The sequence below is a fragment of the Nerophis lumbriciformis genome, linkage group LG34 (genome assembly GCF_033978685.3).
Source record: "Nerophis lumbriciformis linkage group LG34, RoL_Nlum_v2.1, whole genome shotgun sequence".
Classification (NCBI taxonomy): Eukaryota; Metazoa; Chordata; class Actinopteri; order Syngnathiformes; family Syngnathidae; genus Nerophis; species Nerophis lumbriciformis.
The window spans coordinates 3,537,041-3,556,144 of record NC_084581.2 but is presented as its reverse complement, the minus strand read 5'-3'; the positions used below and the strand labels follow the sequence as shown (position 1 = coordinate 3,556,144).

Here is a 19,104-nt window from a genome sequence, read left to right as displayed (position 1 = left end):
AGATGCATGTCAAATTATATTATTAATCTAACATTATTCCTACATGTATGTGCACTTCATGTGTACTTTCTTTTTAGTGTGGTTAGTTTTACAGTGACTTCATTGTAAAGAATATCAACAAAACACCAAGTTATTTTTCCCAAATCTAACTCAAATGACTGCTTACACATTTGGCAAACTAAATTGCAACTTTAAAGTATAGACCGAGTTACCTTTTACAATAAGCAGCAGCAATTGAAATTGAATTGAACACAAAGAACAGTCTAACAAGTCAAATTATTGGTGTTAAAGCTGATTGGAATTTTGATTCTGATGATATAACAAATATTAATATTATTAAAGATATTATTAATAACACTATTTGTTTTGAAATATACATTATACATTTGTTTAGCCCTTTTAAAGAAAATATATGCATCATTGCATTTCCAAATTATATCATATATGATGATGTCATATTGACCACGCCCCTAGCCACGCCCCCACCTCTGCGAATATAGTGGCAATCAAGGGGAAACCCTGCCCATATTTCAAAAAACCTCTCAAATACCGCTAAAAAAAATTACGCTCTCATGAGGTGATTTTTCAGATGTGTTGCAAAACATGACGTATCACTTTTTTCACATTTACAGGGCACCTAAACATCAAAACTGGCAGGGCGCTGATGCAGGATAACTCGGGCAGATGAGTCGTCTTGGTCCCGCTTCCGATCGGTCATCTGGGGTCAAGCGAGGCGGCACCGGGCCGTCTCGAAGGTCCCTTCCCGGCAAAAGAAGCCGACACGCATGCTCGAGAGACCCACATGCCCGAACAATGTTGAGGGGGCCGTTGAATCCAAAATTTGTTTTGTGAATTCCTCGTTCGCAAATCTATCCCACAAATCCCTTATTCGCGGCCGCTGCCATACGTAAGGACGTTGCCTTTGAGCGATCACCCGCTGCCATCGTCTTCTATTGACAATCAAGGCAACAGCGGTGGCTGCATGTGGTAAATTTTAAATGTGCTTTATAAATAAAGTTGATTTGATTTGTAATCACAGCTCCAAAACCATGGAATCACAAAGCGTCCATCTTCCTCAAAGTGAAGTTGGCGGGACGAGATGTTACGAGAATTACGGCTCATGACGCAAAACACCCTTTAATGGAAACACCTACAAGTCGCAAATGTACTTTGTCAGAATTTTAGGCATGGCGCTTATATTTTGCGAAAAACTGCAATGGAAATGCGGCTAATGACACTGTGGACGGTAGATGTTTGGACACAAAATGTTTTTATTTTTTTGTGTCTAGTAATTGATCTACATACAGTGCATCCAGAAAATATCTACAGCACTTCAATTTTTCCACCTATGTTACAGCCTTATTCCAAAATGGAATAAATTCATTTTTGTCCTCAAAATTCTACACACAATACAATGACAAAGTGAAAAGTTTTTTTTTTAATCTTGCAAATGTATTAAAATTAAAAAACTAAAAAAAATCACATGTACATAACTATTCACATCCTTTTCTCAATACTTTGGCAGAAATTACAGCCTCAAGTATTTTGAATATGATGCCACAAGCTTGGCACACCTATTCGCCCATTCCTCTTTGCAGCACTTCTCAAGCTCCATCAGGTTGGACGGAAAGTGTTGGTTTTCATCCAGGATATCTCTGTATATTGCTGCATTCATCTTTCTCTCTATCATGACTAATCTCCCAGTTTCTGCTGCTGAAAAACATTCCCACAGCATGATTCTGCCACCACCATGCTTCCCTGTAGGGATGGTTTTGGCCCGGTGATATTAATACTTTCCGGATGCACTGTATTACAACACTACTTTTTGTCATGAATTTTGATTTTGACATGTTTTGCATGTAGAGTAAATAAAGCTGCTTTCAAGGACACTTGAAAGATGCTTACTTAAACTTTGATATTTTATATTTTAGTCACCTAAAATGTTGTGAAATGTAGTCAACTAAAAGCAGACGAAAACAATCATTTGCGTTGACTGGAGTATGACTAAAATGAAGCTGAATTTCAGTGTAAAGGTCATAAAGTGGACACGTTAGACAGCAGGTGGCGCTGTAATCACCTTCACAGGCATAACCTTGTCGCATCAGCCCCACCATCAGGGAGGTGCAGTGGGTGCACTGTGTTGGACTGGAGAAGGTCTTAATGCTGAGCTGGTGAGCTTTGGGCTGCAAGAAATGAGAGATTTAGAATATTTGAACTTTTTAAAATATTATAATAATATTTGAAGTTCTCTACCTTTAGCAGGGCCACTGAAGAACTTTGGTCAGTAAGGGAGGGGCTGGTTGGGACTGAAAACGCCTTCAAATCCTATAAGACAGACACGTCTCAATGTAGGCATTGTCTTTGAAACCCTCCGATGACCAAACACTTACTTCGTTCTCAGAGGTGGAGGGTGAGGAGGGCATGGTTTCACTTCTCAGGGGGGTTGAGTCTATATCAGATGTCTGAAGGTAGAACAGGGAGAAGAAATATGACAAAACACAAGTTATGTCAACTGCATCAAAGGAAATGTCAACAATATAAGTAGTTGTAAACAGTAAAGGTTGCTCTAATTTGAAGTATTCCAAACATGAATGAAGCAAATCATTTAAAGTGGACAAACAGCACAAGAATTACATCATTTTCATGTGATTTGATGCTGCTCACTGATTGGTCAGAAAAAGCTACACAGAGAGCTCACTCACTTTGAAGGTAAGGTCAGGCGCCAACGGAGATGTGTTGAAGTATTCAAAGATGGCGTCTTGGAAGTCTGGCAGGTTCAGTGCTGCTGACACAAGTTTAAAGGGTGAAGTATACGACGCCTTGAACACACCTTGATTCTACATGCTAATTGTTTGATGCCACTTGTTGCCAGCGTGCACGCTCACCTTTGTCTGAGCGTGATCGTGTGTCGTCCACTTCCTGTTTCAGACTCTCCATCTGCTGCACCATCTCTCTGCTCCTCTCATCCGACTCTTTCAGCTTACTGCACGAGAAGACAGGATTTGTTTGATATACAATTTATACCTGCAGATAGCACAAAGTGACCTCTGACCTTTCCAGTGCCATGTTGGCAGCTTTGACCTTGCGCATTTCTTCCTGGACCAGTTGTTTGGCTCGGATCTCAGCATCCAGAGCAGACTGCAGCTCCAGACGAGCAGACATGTCCAACTTCTGACTGCGACGCACTTTCCACAGGGGGTCCTGCATTGTGTGTGTGCGTGTGTGTGTGTGTGTGTGTGTGTGTGTGTGTGTGTGTGTGAGTGAGAGAGAGGTTAGTAATTAGTTCATTTGTTGGATTTAATTCATCCTCTCTAACAAGTTGGGATCAAACAAATACCGTAATAACATATTACACCTTCCAATGCACAAACAGCTCACATACTTTAAATTATTTAGCTGCTATTTTTTAATAACCTAAACAACTAGGGCTGTGAATCTTTGGGCACCACACGATTCAATTCGATTCTTTGGGGTAACAATTCGATCAGAATTGAATCCTCGATTCAAAATCAGAACACTGTTGCCGGTTCTATGATTAACTACATTCCTCCATAACATAGATAAACTACTGTGATAAATTTCTATATTATTCAAAAGAAAACAGTTTTTCTTCAATAAAATTCCACCCAAACATAATAATAATAATAAATAATAACAAATACAAATAAGGCAACAAGAGCAGTATTCCGCACTTGTCTTTTCTAAAGTAAATCTGTACAGCAGATATGGGCATCTACATGACAACTATGATTTCCCTGACTGGTTGGACAAGACAGAACAAAATAAAATCCAAAATCAATTTAAAAAAAATGCTAGACATGTAACAGGATAACACTAACTCAACTGGATGTGTTTGTGTTGTCAGTCACCACTGGCATTTACTCTATACTGTTATGTTGTATTGTTTATGTATTTATAAAGGACTCACTTGACCCTTGAAAACACTTCAGGCTTTTTTCTTTTTAAAATCATTTTGTTTTCTGTATAGACTTAAATATGAAACATCTGAGCAACATTATGTTATCAACATCATTGTCAGATTTGTATAAACGACTAGAAAATAACATTTCAAGGGCGTTTGCTTGCTTTAATGATGATTAAAGGTGTTATTACCAAAGGTCTGCTTCCCAGGTTGGAGCTGCGTAGTGTCTCCAACTCTTCAGTCATCTTGGTGGCCAGAGCTTGAAGGTAACCACGAGCATCCTTCTCGTCACTCACCCTGCAGCAACAACTTCTGTGAGGACAGCGCCCTCTTGTGCTCATTCAGAGAACAAACAAGCGACTCACCACTGAATGATCTCAGCAATCTGAGCCTCCCAGTGAGCGACGCTTTCCTTTTTGGAGGACAGATCTTGAAGTTCATCCTCCAACTGACGATTCTGAGCAGTTAGCTTGTCCACAAAGGAACACAACTGATTGAGGACAAAGCAGGAACATGGTGATCACGAACAAGCAGCAGCAGCACAACTTCATTCAAAGCAGACGTGAGCTCCAATGAGTCACCTTGTCCGTTTCAGTCATCAGTTTGCGATTTTCTTCAATCTGGAGGTTTCTCTCTCGCTCATGTTTCTCTTTCAGGACAGCAATTGCTTCGTCCATCTCTGCTTGTCTGCAGGGAGACCAGACCGTCAACAACAAGCCAGTAAATCAACATAGCTTGCTGGTGCTACACAACTTCTCCGAACAGGACTCACCTGTCCCTCTTGTCTTTGTCCAACTTGTCCCTGAGCTGCAGCAGCTCTTTATTGCTGGCAAGCTGCAAACATTCCGAGTCATGGAGGTCTTTACTCAGGTTCTTTATTTCAGAAGAATGTGCGGAGTCTCTCCTGAGCAACTCATCTTCGTAGAACAGAACCTTTTTGTCAAGCTCCGCCTTCAACCGAGACAACTCTTGCTGAGACTCCACCCCCCATGCTGCTGCTCCTCGTCCCTGTTGAGACTGAGACCAGGATGCCTGTAAGACCAGATCAATGTCCAAATTCTCCCTCTTTTGTCAAGACATTGGTCTAAAGAAGAGGACAGACGTGTGAATCTTTGCAGTGACCTCTGACCTTCAAAGTCTCTAGCTCCGTCTCCAGCTGTTTGGCGTAAACTTGGCTGTGCTCCTTCAGCTTCTTTTCCTTGGAAGCTTCTGCCTTTACGTCGTTCAGCTGAGCCTCCAACTGAGGAGGAACAAAAGGCACTTGGAATCTTGAGGAGTCTTAACAGAATACAATAATCATTTTCAAATGCAATAAAATTAATTGCATCATGGCATGTGAATTATTACAGATGACTCTGCATTTATTTGAGAAGGTCTGTTATTGTGATCCCAGTCGTTCTCCTTTTCCTGTTATTTTTACTAGAATGTTTGCCTACAAATTATAGATGGAGAATGGCCTTCGTCGTCGTCTCGTGTTCATTCACATTTCACATGGACTGTTCTTATTCTATATACATCTTACATAAGTTTACTTCATGCGTGGATTCAAATTTGTTTGCGTATGTAGATCTTTTTGTAAGATGACAAGTTAGCTTCCTTAGTTGCTAGTGAAGTATGCTAATTGAAGAGAAGTTCAAAGCTGTTGGAGCTACTGGTCTCATCACATTTTATTGTTGAAAATGATAAATTGCAGAGATAGCCTTCACTGAACGATGAAATAGAGCTTTGACGTTTTAGAGGGCTTGAAGGGGAGAGGTGCTCTTGTGTAGCATAAAACAGGCTTGCTTTGAAGACATAATCAGTGCTTGTTGGATTCACATCTTACATTCCTGAACATCATCTCCTTTATCAATGTTTTGACACCTTTACAGTGAATGTTTTTGTTTACTTCATTCTGTTTATTCTTGTCGGTCGCACGTTTTCTGCTTTTCGAACACAGAATTGATATGAACTTTCTTGCCACCTTCAGGGGTGAAAAAAAACAACTACAACAGTAAATAATTCATATCACCTCCTTGCGATTCTTCTCAGTCTTGCGGATGTCCTGTCTCATGACTTCCATCTTCTGGAGGATGACGTCCATCTCCTCCTCCTTGTCTCGAAGCTGACGTGACAGACGCTGCTTGGAGGAGCGCAGCTCGGCCATCCTTTCCGACAGCTCAGAGAACTCTTGCAGTGCCAACCTCCTCTGAGAATGGGCCTCCTTAAGTTCTTTGGACTGGCTCTTCAGACGCTCAAGAGACTCCACCAACTGCTGCTCACCAGGGCAAAAACAAAGGTCAGCTAATGCACGAGGAAGAACAAGCACGTCACCCTTGTTGGGAGCTCCTTACCTTGTTGACGTCCTCCTTTTCTTGTCTCAGGGTCTTCACCTGTTTTTCCAGAATCTTCACTTTGGAGGCGGAGCTCTCATAGTCTTGTCTCAGGGTGACCGCCTCCTCCAGCTGGTGCTCCAGCCTATCAGAGTCTGGGAAAGCAAAGGTGTGTAAACCAAACTATTGGTCTTCCAATGAACAATTGGTCCTTTTCTGACCTGCCAGCTTCTTCTTCAGACGCTCAATTTCCTCGTTCAGCTTCTTGATCTCTTTGTCTGGACTCAGTGTTCCTCCACAATGCGGAGCCTGCAGGGCCCGAGTGGACTCTACAGGTACACAACACACAAAAGGTTAAAGGTAAAACGCACCATGCGAGATAAGAAGTGTTTGGGGAACAACCTTGCAGTTTGCGGTTCAGTTCCTGCTTCTCCTGCTCCAGACTGCGTATCCTCTTCTCAAAGGCCTCCACCTCCTGCCCTCCGCCTCCCTCCTCCCTGTAAAGTTCTGCTCGGGGGAGGGAGCCACGGTCAGAGAAGCAGCTTTCAGTGGTGTAGGTGAAGCCGACAAACGGAAGGTGTTGCCCAGTGAAGCCCGTGTGAGATACTGGCGGACGGATGTCCTATTCAACAAAGAGCAGTGAGAAGAACACCTTGGTCAGTCAACATTTGTCATCAAAGAGCATAGAAGCTTCAACCATGACATTGTAGAGAACACTACTGACATTATCAAAACTGGACGTCCCCAGAGGACTGCGTGAATGTAATAATAATACATATGACTTCTGTATAAATCTTGAGACCGTGAAAGTGATAATGGTGTAGAAAAATAGGACAATACAGAAAACAGTAGAAGAACCTGAAAATAAACAATATACCTAAAATGATGAGAAATTGCTAAGAACACTCAAAAAGGCTCAATATTTTCAATCTTGAGAAAAGTCTTTTTCACAAGGATGTTTATGTCAGTTTGGTATCAGACGAGAGCACGAAGCTTCATTGTGGAGCAATGATGTAGGCAGCTCTGGAAGTTTTTGCAAGAAGTAAAGAGTGCATTACAGCAGTGCAAGCAAAGTTCTCTGCATTTGCAAGAGCGAGGAGCAAATTCTACAATATTTCTGATGGTGATCTTGCACACGTTTGGAAGAATTTGACTGGGGTGGTATAGCTCGGTTGGTAGAGTGGCCGTGCCAGCAACTTGAGGGTTGCAGGTTCGATCCCCGCTTCCGCCATCCTAGTCACTGCCGTTGTGTCCTTGGGCAAGACACTTTACCCACCTGCTCCCAGTGCCACCCACACTGGTTTAAATGTAACTTAGATATTGGGTTTCACTATGTAAAGCGCTTTTTGAGTCACTGGAGAAAAGCGCTATATAAATATAATTCACTTCACTTCACTTCACTTCACTAGAAGGTTGTAGGGCCAAAAAAGAAGCTTTGTGATGATTGTTGGATTCAAATCACTTGGCTTCAACCACAGTTTGGTCTCTTCAAGATGACGTTGAAGAGATTCAAGACTAAACTTGTTGGGATGTTTGAATAAATTAATTTGAGAATTCCTTTTCTACCAGCGAGACAACTCATGATGAAAAGTTCTGTAATAGTCCATATGCATCATAAAGATGAAAGGGCTTTGCACAGGAGATGCTGGCACGTGGCGGTCAAATAGGGTCCAGTTCCGATGTGCCACGTTGACAGACTGAATGATGATGTCATTGAGGTGAAAATGTGCTTAAAGCAAGTCCCCCTGTTACTTTCATCATCATCATCATCATCATCATCGTCATCATCCCACCAAGAATCTTCTGGAGTTCAGCACACTAACCGATGAGAAGAAGAAGAATGGTAGCAACAAGTCATCCTCACCGGGTTCTTCAGGACGTCATCATCCACATCAAAGTTGGACGTGTCTGTGGGAGACGACACGTCTGGAATGTACGGCGCTTCGGCAGAGCGGATATTGTCCCAGTCGATGCCGGAGAAGAAGGGGTGGTTCTTGAAGTCGGCAATTCCGTTTAAACCAAGCCGATGCTCCCTTGGGCACAAGAGCCTTTGGACCAGATCCTTGGCAGAGTCGGACACGTCGCTCACGTTGGCAGGAAACTGAAAACGCTCCTGCAAAAGACCAGCAGCAGGGTGAGGGTACAGTGAGGGTAGAGTCAGGATAGAGTGACAGTAGAGTCAGGATAGAGTGAGAGTAAAATGATGGGAGAGTCAAGGATAAAGTCAAGATAGATTGAAGGTAGAATGATGCTAGAGAGACGGTAGAATAAGAGTAGAGTCACGATAGAATGATGGTAGAGTGAGGGTAAAGTGACGGTAGAGTGACGGTAGAGTGAGGGTATAGTCAGGATAGTGAGGGTAGTGAGGGTAGAGTGACAAACAAGTGTTGAATTGTTTTGTTTTTTTATAATGTGTGCAGATGCAGATATAATTTCTTATCTTACTACAATTATTGTTGGTGTTCATTCTACTTATTTTTTTTACAATACTTGTTCATAAGTCATATCTAAATTCGAGATCATACCACAGATTGATCAAAATGTACTGCTGTGTACCTGCACACACTTCAAGAATGTTCTCTGTAAATCAGACTGAAATGGAGGACAGGAGCGTACACTGAGGGAAAACAGTTCAGATTTAGAAATAGGACGAGAGCCTGGGGACAAAGTGACGACCCTAAAATGGCACCAGAGGATGAGGCATGAAAAGTGCCATCTGAACCATGTCTCCTGGTCTTTGGAAAGGAACATTAATAAAAACATTTGGAGTCTCACAAGTTCGACAAAAACACTTTGTGCTCTTCTGACCTCATGGTTCATGATCTTGCCATAGGTTTCCACCAGAGACTCAGCGTAGAAGGGCGTGTCTCCATAAAGCATCTCGTACACGCACACTCCCAGGGACCACCAGTCGCACTCTGGACCGTAGCGGCCCATCCCATCCTCCATGGCCTGCAGTATCTCTGGAGAAATGTAGTCTGGAGTACCCACTGCCACCGAAGACTGCACCTGCAGAGTCAGGACACATGTTCACGTCTCCATCAAACTGGACAATGCATGTGCGTGTGTGTCTGCATTACTGTGCCATCTTCCATCATACGCAGGCAAGATCCAAAGTCTGCGAGCCGTATGTGACCATTGACATCCAGCAAGACGTTGTCCGGTTTAATGTCTCTGAAACAAAAAGCCGTTTTGTAAAACATAAAGCTGGAATGTTTAAGATGCTTATGATGATTTCTACATTTGAACACTTCATTCATCTAGATAATATGCATTAAATATGCTTTAGTGGCAATTCCACTCCACAGTCATATTTTTAACTCGCTTTCTGAATATGTCTGCAAACAGTCGTATTGGAAGTCGGTCCTCGTAGATCCAAATGAACCTTTTCATGCCTTGCCCATTGAAAATTTGACATCATCTCCCTGTAAGCACACTAACTTAAGTACTCGCATAGGTAAGCACATGATAAGTGCTCACATGTGTGTACTTGTCATGTACTTACCTATGCCATAGGTAAGTACATGACAAGCACACACATAGGTAAGTAAATGACAAGTACACACAAGTACACAGAAATGTAAGTGCATGACAAGTGCTCACGTAAGTGCATGCCAAGTACTTATTTAAGTAGATAACAAGTACACATAATTATGTAATTATAATACACACATAAGTACATGAAAAGCATTCACATATGTATAGGTGTGTACATGACAAGTACTCACAAAGGTAAGTACATGACAAGTACACACAAGTACACAGAAAGGTAAGTACATGACTAGTTCTCATGTAAGTACATGCCAAATACAAACCCTGTTTCCATATGAGTTGGTAAATTGTGTTAGATGTAAATATAAACGGAATACAATGATTTGCAAATCATTTTCAACCCATATTCAGTTGAATATGCTACAAAGACAACATATTTGATGTTCAAACTGATAAACATTTTTTTTTTGCAAATAATCATTAACTTTAGAATTTGATGCCAGCAACACGTGACAAAGAAGTTGGGAAAGGTGGCAATAAATACTGATAAAGTTGAGGAATGCTCATCAAACACTTATTTGGAACATTCCACAGGTGTGCAGGCTAATTGGGAACAGGTGGGTGCCATGATTGGGTATAAAAACAGCTTCCCAAAAAATGCTCAGTTTTTCACAAGAAAGGATGGGGCGAGGTACACCCCTTTGTCCACAACTGCGTGAGCAAATAGTCAAACAGTTTAAGAACAATGTTTCTCAAAGTGCATTTGCAAGAAATTTAGGGATTTCAACATATACGGTCCAGGTTCAGAGAATCTGGAGAAATCACTCCACGTAAGCGGCATGGCCGGAAACCAACATTGAATGACCGTGACCTTCGATCCCTCAGACGGCACTGTATCAAAAACCGACATCAATCTCTAAAGGATATCACCACATGGGCTCAGCAACACTTCAGAAAACCACTGTCACTAAATACAGTTTGTCGCTACATCTGTAAGTGCAAGTTAAAGCTCTACTATGCAAAGCGAAAGCCATTTATCAACAACATCCAGAAACACCGCCGGCTTCTCTGGGCCCGAGATCATCTAAGATGGACTCATGCAAAGTGGAAAAGTGTTCTGTGGTCTGACGAGTCCACATTTCAAATTGTTTTTGGAAATATTCGACATCGTGTCATCTGGACCAAAGGGGAAGCGAACCATCCAGACTGTTATCGACGCAAAGTTCAAAAGCCAGCATCTGTGATGGTATGGGGGTGCATTAGTGCCCAAGGCATGGGTAACTTACACATCTGTGAAGGCACCATTAATGCTGAAAGGTACATACAGGTTTTGGAACAACATATACTGCCATCTAAGCGCTGTCTTTTTCATGGACGCCCCTGCTTATTTCAGCAAGACAATGCCAAGCCACATTCAGCACGTGTTACAACAGCGTGGCTTCGTAAAAAAAGAATGCGGGTACTTTCCTGGTCCGCCTGCAGTCCAGACCTGTCTCCCATCGAAAATGTGTGGCGCATTATGAAGCGTAAAATACGACAGCGGAGACCCCGGACTGTTGAACGACTGAAGCTCTACATAAAACAAGAATGGGAAAGAATTCCACTTTCAAAGCTTCAACAATTAGTTTCCTCAGTTCTCAATCGTTTATTGAGTGTTGTTAAAAGAAAAGGTGATGTAACACAGTGGTGAACATGCTCTTTCCCCAACTACTTTGGCACGTGTTGCAGCCATGAAATTCTAAGTTAATTATTATTTGCAAAAAAAAAAAAAGAAAAAAAGTATGAGTTTGAACATCAAATATCTTGTCTTTGTAGTGCATTCATTGAATATGGGTTGAAAAGGATTTGCAAATCATTGTATTCCGTTTATATTTACATCTAACACAATTTCCCAACTCATATGGAAACGGGGTTTGTACTAGATGACAAGTACTGACATATGTAAGTACATTACTATTACACACATAAATACAAGACAAGTACTGGACACACGTAGGTGAGTGCATGACAAGCACTCATATACGTACATACATAGGTGTGTGCATGACAAGTACTCACATAGAGAGTACACATATGTGAGTACTTGTCATGTACACACCTATGTGAGTACTTGTCATGTACACACCTATGTGAGTATTTGTCATGTACACACCTATGTGAGTACTTGTCATGTACACACCTATGTGAGTACACGTGTACATGACAAGTACTCACATGTGTGTACTCACAAATGTGAGTACTTGTCATGTACACACCTATGTGAGTACTTGTCAAGTACACACCTAGGTCAGTACTTGTCACGAACACACTTTTGTGAGTACTTGTACACACCTATACTTAAGTGAATGCTTTTCATGTACTTATGTGTGTATTATAATTATGTGGGTACTTGTCTTGTACTTAGGTCAGTACTTTTCAGGTACTTACATGAGAACTTGTCATGCACTTACCTATGATTCCACTAATGTGTGTACTTGTCATGTACTTCCCTATGAGTGTATTTACCTATGTGAGTACTTGTCATGTACACACTTATGTGAGTACTTGTCATGTACAAACCTAGGTTTGTACATGACAAGTACTCACATTGGTGTAGTATTTGGGTGAAATAGGTTACCTGTGGATGTAGTGCTGCTGGTGGATGGAGTAGATAGCGAGCACCATCTCAGCCACATAGAACTTGGCCATGTCCTCTGGCAGGCGATCCTCAAACTTACTGAGCAGCGTCAACAAATCTCCTCCCACGTAGTAATCCATGACAAGGTACTGCACACATGACAGCTCCACTTGTAGAGAGTACACATGGAAATATGTAGTACACATCAACTGATGATACTAACAAGGTAGTTGTCATCCTGGAAAGCAAAGTGCAGCGTAGTGATCCATTGGCTGTCTCCTTTCACCAACACGTCACGTTCCTCACGAAAACACGCCGTCTGCACACACAAGTGATGAACACGTCCCGCAGCCATGAAGACAGTAAAACTCATTTGACACATGGGGTGCAACAGAACAGGTAACACTGGCTAAAGTCCGTACCTTGCTTTTTGCACCACAGTTTCGGTTCATTTCACCACAATTTTTGTGTTTAGAGAGAACAACTTTTTCCCCTATCAGAAATGTTAATTTTTCTTGTCAGCAAAAACTATTTTGCAGTAAACAAGGTAACCTTGTTGTAATAAACACAAAAATATATATTTTTTAAGTCAACAGTAACTAAGAAGCACTCTCCTATACACATCAGGGCTTCTCACCAGTGGTTTGACGCACCATCATGCCTTAATGACAAGCAAAATTAACTCAAATAGCTTACCGTACAGTGGTATGTTACCCAACGAGTAATTTGAGATGTGAGCGGTCTCTCGGCTTCTTGTTATGCTAGTTCAAAGGGGGATTATTTAGAATTATTTTCTACATTTGAAACATTTCTTTGTGGGCTACATAATATGTAATATGCTTTTGTCAAAATTGTGCATAGATTATGTTTTACAGATCATCTTTAAGCAGCTTTCTGACCATCTCTTCAGGATGCGTCTTTTTGTGGGCGGTCTTATTTACGCGCCTCCACTTTGACTGAGTCTTCTCTCCGCCAACTATTTTGTAGTTTTTAACGCATCTATATGGAGTCTACTGACACATATAAGTTAGAGCTATACGCTACTTTGTATTAGAAATATTAACAGCGGAGGCTACATGTGCATGCATGAGTCAGTCTGCCCCACAACAAGAGGATACAGAAAAAGCTAACTTATTGACTACATAGGACGACATTGGCAGACTCGCCCAAGGCACTTCGGGTAAATCTCTATCATATATGTAAACATCCTCTGATGTCACACTTGGGAATGTCACAAATCCGGCAAATTCCATAATGGCTCCTTTGGAGGAAGTATGCAAGTAGGCAAGATTGTTTTATAAATATCTCAGCAATGGTTCTATGGTTTGATTTCAAATTTTCAGGATGTATGCAGATCCCAAATACACAAAAACAGGTACAAATTGGTAGGTAAAGTTAGTTTAGCGTAATTGGTCCCCTTTTAGTTACGAGCAGGCCTGGAAATTTGTCATTTGGCCTTTGGTGTCGTCAACCTTTTGAGGGTATAAAGGCTAAATGGCAGGAAGGTCATTAAATAAAACAATGATTTTAAGTTAACTGTCATAATTAATGTAGCTTAAAGGTTAAGGATGATTAAATTTTTAATATGCATTACTTTCAATTAAATAAACGAGGCTGTTTATTTTACAGAAGTGTTCATTTCTTAATAAATAACATCAACATAATTTAAAATAAAATCTGATATGTCATGCTGGATTCAAAACAGTGAATGAACACAACAGCTCAAGTAAACAGAATGCTGTGGTTTCTTCTGCAGTTGGGACTTCCCCTAACCTCTGCTGTCCCAAGCAAACAGTATTAAACAATGATTTAGCTCTGGTTGAACCCATTAACAACTGGTAAAACATCTATCATCTTAGATTTTACTTGGCTAGAACAATGCAGATATACAAGCTGTGCCCCACTACAAACTTGTACACCCGCTATTTTTTAACATAAAAAATTAAGGTGTTTGAAACTAGCCTACAGTATATTCAAAATAAAACCCATGCTGAAGTGTTCCTTTTGCCCATGGTAAGAACACTTCCAGTCATAGTAAATTCAAATAGAACCCACACTTTGGCTAAATGCGATAACAGGTTGGGGCTTTATATTATTTAATGCAAAGTCACAAGTATTTTTTATACGGCTTTCATTCAGGTTAAATTAGCATGGTCGAGTGATTTAAAGAAAACTGCAAAACCCGTAAACATAGTCACGTCACTTCTTCTTTCAGTGTGCTGGTTTTGAGGAGTCGGAAGACGTTCGCACATCCGGATTACAGGATGGCGTGCTTTGTATTTAACTTTTGTTTGGCCCGGTGATCAATGGTCTCTCTAATTTTTCGTGTGTATGAGCATTTAGTGGAACACACGTGAGCAACATCAGACGTGCTCACTGTGGCCATACCAGCATCACACCTGACCCAAACCTGACTTAACAAAAAATGTGTTTATAATGAGCTATGTACTAGTATTGTATGTCTTTGTACCACTTTCAGAGATCCCATTTAGTTCCCCTTAAAACATTCTCATGTTGCACAATGAGCTGTAAGCAAGGGATTAAGTGTACATTCCTGTAACTTTGTCTGTAAAATACATATTTTTATTAGAATTTATGTAATCTAGTAACAGCATTTCATGATTAATATCTATAAATTAACATTCTTAATAAATGACAGTAGAAAAAGCACACATCTGATTGAGGTGTCATAGTGCAACGACATGGCATTTACACTTTGTGTGGCGTTTGAGTTATTCGACTTTTTGTGTGGCCATTAACGCATCAGTGGCTAAGTGCCATGAGTGCGTGTGTTGGTGCAGGTGAGAAAGAGCGGGCGGCTGCTCTTGATAAGACAGATGGCAAAAAGTTGGTTTTGGCCTGGTTTGTAAGGCACAAAATGACCAGTTTTTCGAGATAGAAGTTTTTTTACTAATGTTTTTGGTGCGATAACGGCCGAATAAAAACAGTTTTGCTCAATAAAGTGATTGATGGAATTCCTGTCCTCTTTAAAGCGTCTAGATAAGTGAACAGTGTTGACAAACATTGTTTTATCTGTTGTGACCGCTTGTTGTCACCTGTCACTCAGAGTTAAATTGCAAAATCCTACAGAACAAATTTAATAAAGAGTTTATACGTTGTTACACAATGTTGTCCCTGCTTTGTTTATACAAGAACAAAAGTGATCAATAAAGAGTTAATATATTGTTTACACTGTTGTCCCTACTTTGTTTACACAAGAAACAAAACTGATTAAAAGGAGTTAGTGTATTTGTTTACACAAGAAACAAAACTGATTAAAAGGAGTTAATATATTGTTGAACAATATTGTTTCTGCTTCATCTACACAAGAAACAAAATTCAACAAAAGAGTTGATATATTGTTAAACGCTGTTCATTTATACAAGAAACTGTTGTGAGTAACAAAGAGTTAATGTATTGTTACACACTGTTGTTCATGCTACGTTTACACAAGATACAACAATTGTTGAAAATAAGGAGTTAATACAGTTGTAAGAAAAAGTATGTGAACCCTTTGGGATTACTTGGATTTTTGCATAAATAGGCCATAAAATGTGTTCTGATCTTCATCTAAATCACAACAATAGACAAACACAGTCTGATTAAACTAATACTGCACAAAAATGTTATGTTCTTGTTTTTTATTGTACACAACATGTAAACATTGATAGTGCAGCGTAGAAAAAGTATGTGAACCCCTAAGCTAAGGACTTCTCTAAGAGTCAATTGGAGCCAGGAGTTAGTTAACCTGGAGTCCAACCAGTGTGATGAGATTGCAGATGTTGGTTAAAACTGCCCTGTCAAATAAAAACAAAGTAGTTTTGAGTTCACTGTTCTCAAGAAGTATGGCCTGATGTTAACTTGCGTCGCTCAAAAGCGCTCTCTGAAAACCTACGATAAAGAGTTGTTGACTTACATGAAGCTGGAAAGGGTTACAAAAGTATATTTAAAAGCTTTGATGCTCATGTGTCCACGGTAAGACAGACCGTCTACAAATGGAGAAAGTGCAGCACTGTTGCTACTCTCCCTAGGCGTGGTCATCCTGTAAAGATGACCTCAAGAGCACAGTGCAGAATGCTCACTGAAGGGAAAACTAATCGTAGAGTGTCAGCTAAAGACTTCTGGGACATGCTAGCATTTTGTTGACCAGTCAACAATAAGAAAAACACGAAACAAGACTGAAGTTCATGGAGGGACACTACGGAAGAAGCCACTGCTGCTAAAGAAAAACAATGCAGCACGTTTGCAGTTTGCAAAAGAGCCCCTAGATGTTCCACAGCACTACTGGCAAAATATTCTGTAGACAAATAAAACCAAAATTTAGTTGTTTGGGAAAAAACACACAACACTATGCGTGGATGGAAAAAAAGGCACAGCACACAAAGATCAAAACCTCCCCCAACGGTGAAATATGGTGGAAGGAGCATCATGGTTTGGGGTTGCATTGCTGTCTCATTGCAGGAAAACTTAAGAACATCTGTCTGCCAACTGAAGCTCAAGAGGATGGGTGATGCAACAGGACAATGACCCAAGCGTAAAAGTAAATCAACAACAGAATGGCTTAAACAGAAGGAAATACACCTTCTGGAGTGGCCCAGTCAGACTCCTGGCCTCAACCCAATTGAGATGATGTGGCATGACCTCACACCTAGCATATTGCTGAACTGAAACAGTTTTGTAAATAGGAATGGTCCAAAATTCCTCCTGATTGTTGTGCAGGTCTGATCTGTAACTACAGGAAACGTTTGGTTGAGGTTTTTGTTGCCAAGCTTGGGTCAATCAGTTATTAAATTCAAAGGTTCACATACTTTTTCCACTTTGCATGGTGAATGTTTATATGTTGCGTTCAATAAAAAATGAGAACATAATATGTTTGTGGAGTATTAGTTCAAGCAGACTGTTTTTGTTTATTGTTGTGACTGAGCTGAAGATCAGAATGCATTTTATGCCCAATTTATGCAAAAATCCAAGTAATCCCAAAGGGTTTACATACTTTTTCTTGCAACTGTATATTGATCCTGCTTCATTTACACAAGAAACTATTTGATCACTAAATACTTAATATATTGTTAAATGTTGTTCCCGTTTCATTTACACAAGATACAAAACTGCTTGATCAATAAAGAGTTCATATATCGTCTCACGTTATATTGTGCTTTACACAAGACATAAAAAACCATGTGACTTTACCTCTGCTCGCTTTAACATCTCCCACTTGTTGAGAATCTTCATGGCATAAACTCTTTCTGTGTGCTTCATCTTCACCACGGCAACCTGGGAGAGAGGGCCAAGAGACATTAACACCACAGACACAGCGAAAGGGGGATCAAGATAAGGACATGAAAAGAGTTGGAGAGAAGTGGTTTATGGAAGTTATTGGCCTTTTAGCAATTGTGTATAATACACCTAAACTGCCAATGATGCGTCACACAGTTGAGTGTCCTTGTTAATAGTCAGTGGTGTTGTTCATGTCCTGAGGCAATAAAAAGGTGTGGCTGAGACACACCCTCCCAAAGGTATGTACATCAAGTACACACACAGTCAAATAGCTTTGTTTTGATTGGCTGATGCAATAAGGTGCATTGTAGTGAAGTTGTCTAGTCAGTAACAACCACAAACTAGACTCCATTGCTGCCTTTTCAGCTTGGAAAACATGGATATGACTAAGAATTCAGCCACAGAGGAAGAAGACAGGAAACTCCAAGCTGCAAACAGGAAATGCACTGGGAACGCTTCCTGTTGCGCAAGAAGCGAACTAACTTACAAAGGTGGAGACAAACAAGCAGTGTTTACCTCGCCGAAAGCTCCTCGTCCAATCACCTTCAACATCTCAAAATCGTCTCTGTGCAGTCGCATGTCTTTGACGGCGGATGTGAAGGGTGCGACTGCACACACACACACATGTTCTCATTGAGGTTATCATACATTTTAATCTCGTGAATAAACAACTACTCAACATGTTACACTTGAAATAATCATTGATGCTCTTCAAGGAGAACCTCTGAAGAACTCGAGAAGGTCTAACGTCTACTGAGCCCCGCCCCCGGTTTAAAAAGTGTGAACCTCCAGGAGGCTTTAAGGAACTTTCCCCAAGTAGCCTGGAACGTTTTAAAGCCGACGAGCTTGGTTCTGATGGAGGTGACAAGTGACAACAAAGCTGGTGGATCTTACCCCACTCCAGGAAGTCGGTGACGTGCTTCTCCCTCCTGAGGGAACAGTTGGAGCACTCGCTGTGCACGCAGATGAGAAGGTCCAGCAGGGTCTCCACGCTCAAACATTCCGACATCTTCCGCTCCAGCAGCATCTCCTCGAGCCGCTTCAGGCGGACTTGGGCGGACATTCTCACGCCTTTTAGCCTCCTTTTTAGGCTCCGTTCGCTGCTAAGCTCCGCTAGCCGCCTTCTCCCTAGCTTCGCGAAAACATTCCCGACACTGCGGCGTCTTCGTGGCTCACCAACGGTACCGTCAGTCCGTCGTGTGTCGACCTGTTCAACCGACGGGCCCGCGCCGGAGTGTGCTTTAATCCCACCACAAATCTGGACTTTTCCTTGCCGCGATGTCGCCTCACGTTAGCCGCCGCTGCTGCATGTTGGCCAGCGGCCTAAAAGCTCGGGACCCCGCCCGGCTCCAACGGGACCGAGTCACTTAGGTCGACAGCGCCCTAGGACACCGCAGGAGAGCGTGCTGGTCGGTTTAGATCCGTTTTTTTCGGTGCTTTCCAGGCGGGCCACCGGTGTGGTTGATCAACGGGAATATGGCTGA

General features: G+C 41.3%; 1 protein-coding gene across 3 annotated transcripts in view; it reads right to left on the bottom strand.

Moving 5' to 3' along the window:
- cdc42bpb (CDC42 binding protein kinase beta (DMPK-like)) overlaps nucleotides 1-19,104 on the bottom strand; it is a 25,884-nt gene extending 6,780 nt beyond the window's left edge. The window contains exons 1-23 of one of the 3 annotated variants that reach the window (XM_061929384.1): nucleotides 18,515-19,104; nucleotides 18,137-18,228; nucleotides 17,534-17,617; nucleotides 12,567-12,662; nucleotides 12,344-12,492; nucleotides 9,315-9,408; nucleotides 9,043-9,243; nucleotides 8,099-8,347; nucleotides 6,637-6,856; nucleotides 6,456-6,563; nucleotides 6,256-6,389; nucleotides 5,934-6,176; nucleotides 5,052-5,162; nucleotides 4,695-4,954; nucleotides 4,504-4,609; nucleotides 4,288-4,412; nucleotides 4,114-4,219; nucleotides 3,053-3,201; nucleotides 2,886-2,983; nucleotides 2,703-2,782; nucleotides 2,391-2,462; nucleotides 2,254-2,325; nucleotides 2,078-2,183 (exon numbers count right to left, since the gene is read on the bottom strand). In XM_061929384.1, the coding sequence (XP_061785368.1) occupies nucleotides 2,078-2,183; nucleotides 2,254-2,325; nucleotides 2,391-2,462; nucleotides 2,703-2,782; nucleotides 2,886-2,983; nucleotides 3,053-3,201; nucleotides 4,114-4,219; nucleotides 4,288-4,412; nucleotides 4,504-4,609; nucleotides 4,695-4,954; nucleotides 5,052-5,162; nucleotides 5,934-6,176; nucleotides 6,256-6,389; nucleotides 6,456-6,563; nucleotides 6,637-6,856; nucleotides 8,099-8,347; nucleotides 9,043-9,243; nucleotides 9,315-9,408; nucleotides 12,344-12,492; nucleotides 12,567-12,662; nucleotides 17,534-17,617; nucleotides 18,137-18,228; nucleotides 18,515-18,683 (3,124 nt within the window). In that variant the 5' untranslated portion in view covers nucleotides 18,684-19,104. The remainder of the gene's footprint in view (nucleotides 1-2,077; nucleotides 2,184-2,253; nucleotides 2,326-2,390; nucleotides 2,463-2,702; nucleotides 2,783-2,885; nucleotides 2,984-3,052; nucleotides 3,202-4,113; nucleotides 4,220-4,287; nucleotides 4,413-4,503; nucleotides 4,610-4,694; nucleotides 4,955-5,051; nucleotides 5,163-5,933; nucleotides 6,177-6,255; nucleotides 6,390-6,455; nucleotides 6,564-6,636; nucleotides 6,857-8,098; nucleotides 8,348-9,042; nucleotides 9,244-9,314; nucleotides 9,409-12,343; nucleotides 12,493-12,566; nucleotides 12,663-17,533; nucleotides 17,618-18,136; nucleotides 18,229-18,514) is intronic. The other 2 variants (XM_061929385.1, XM_061929386.1) reach the window with 2 other exon arrangements.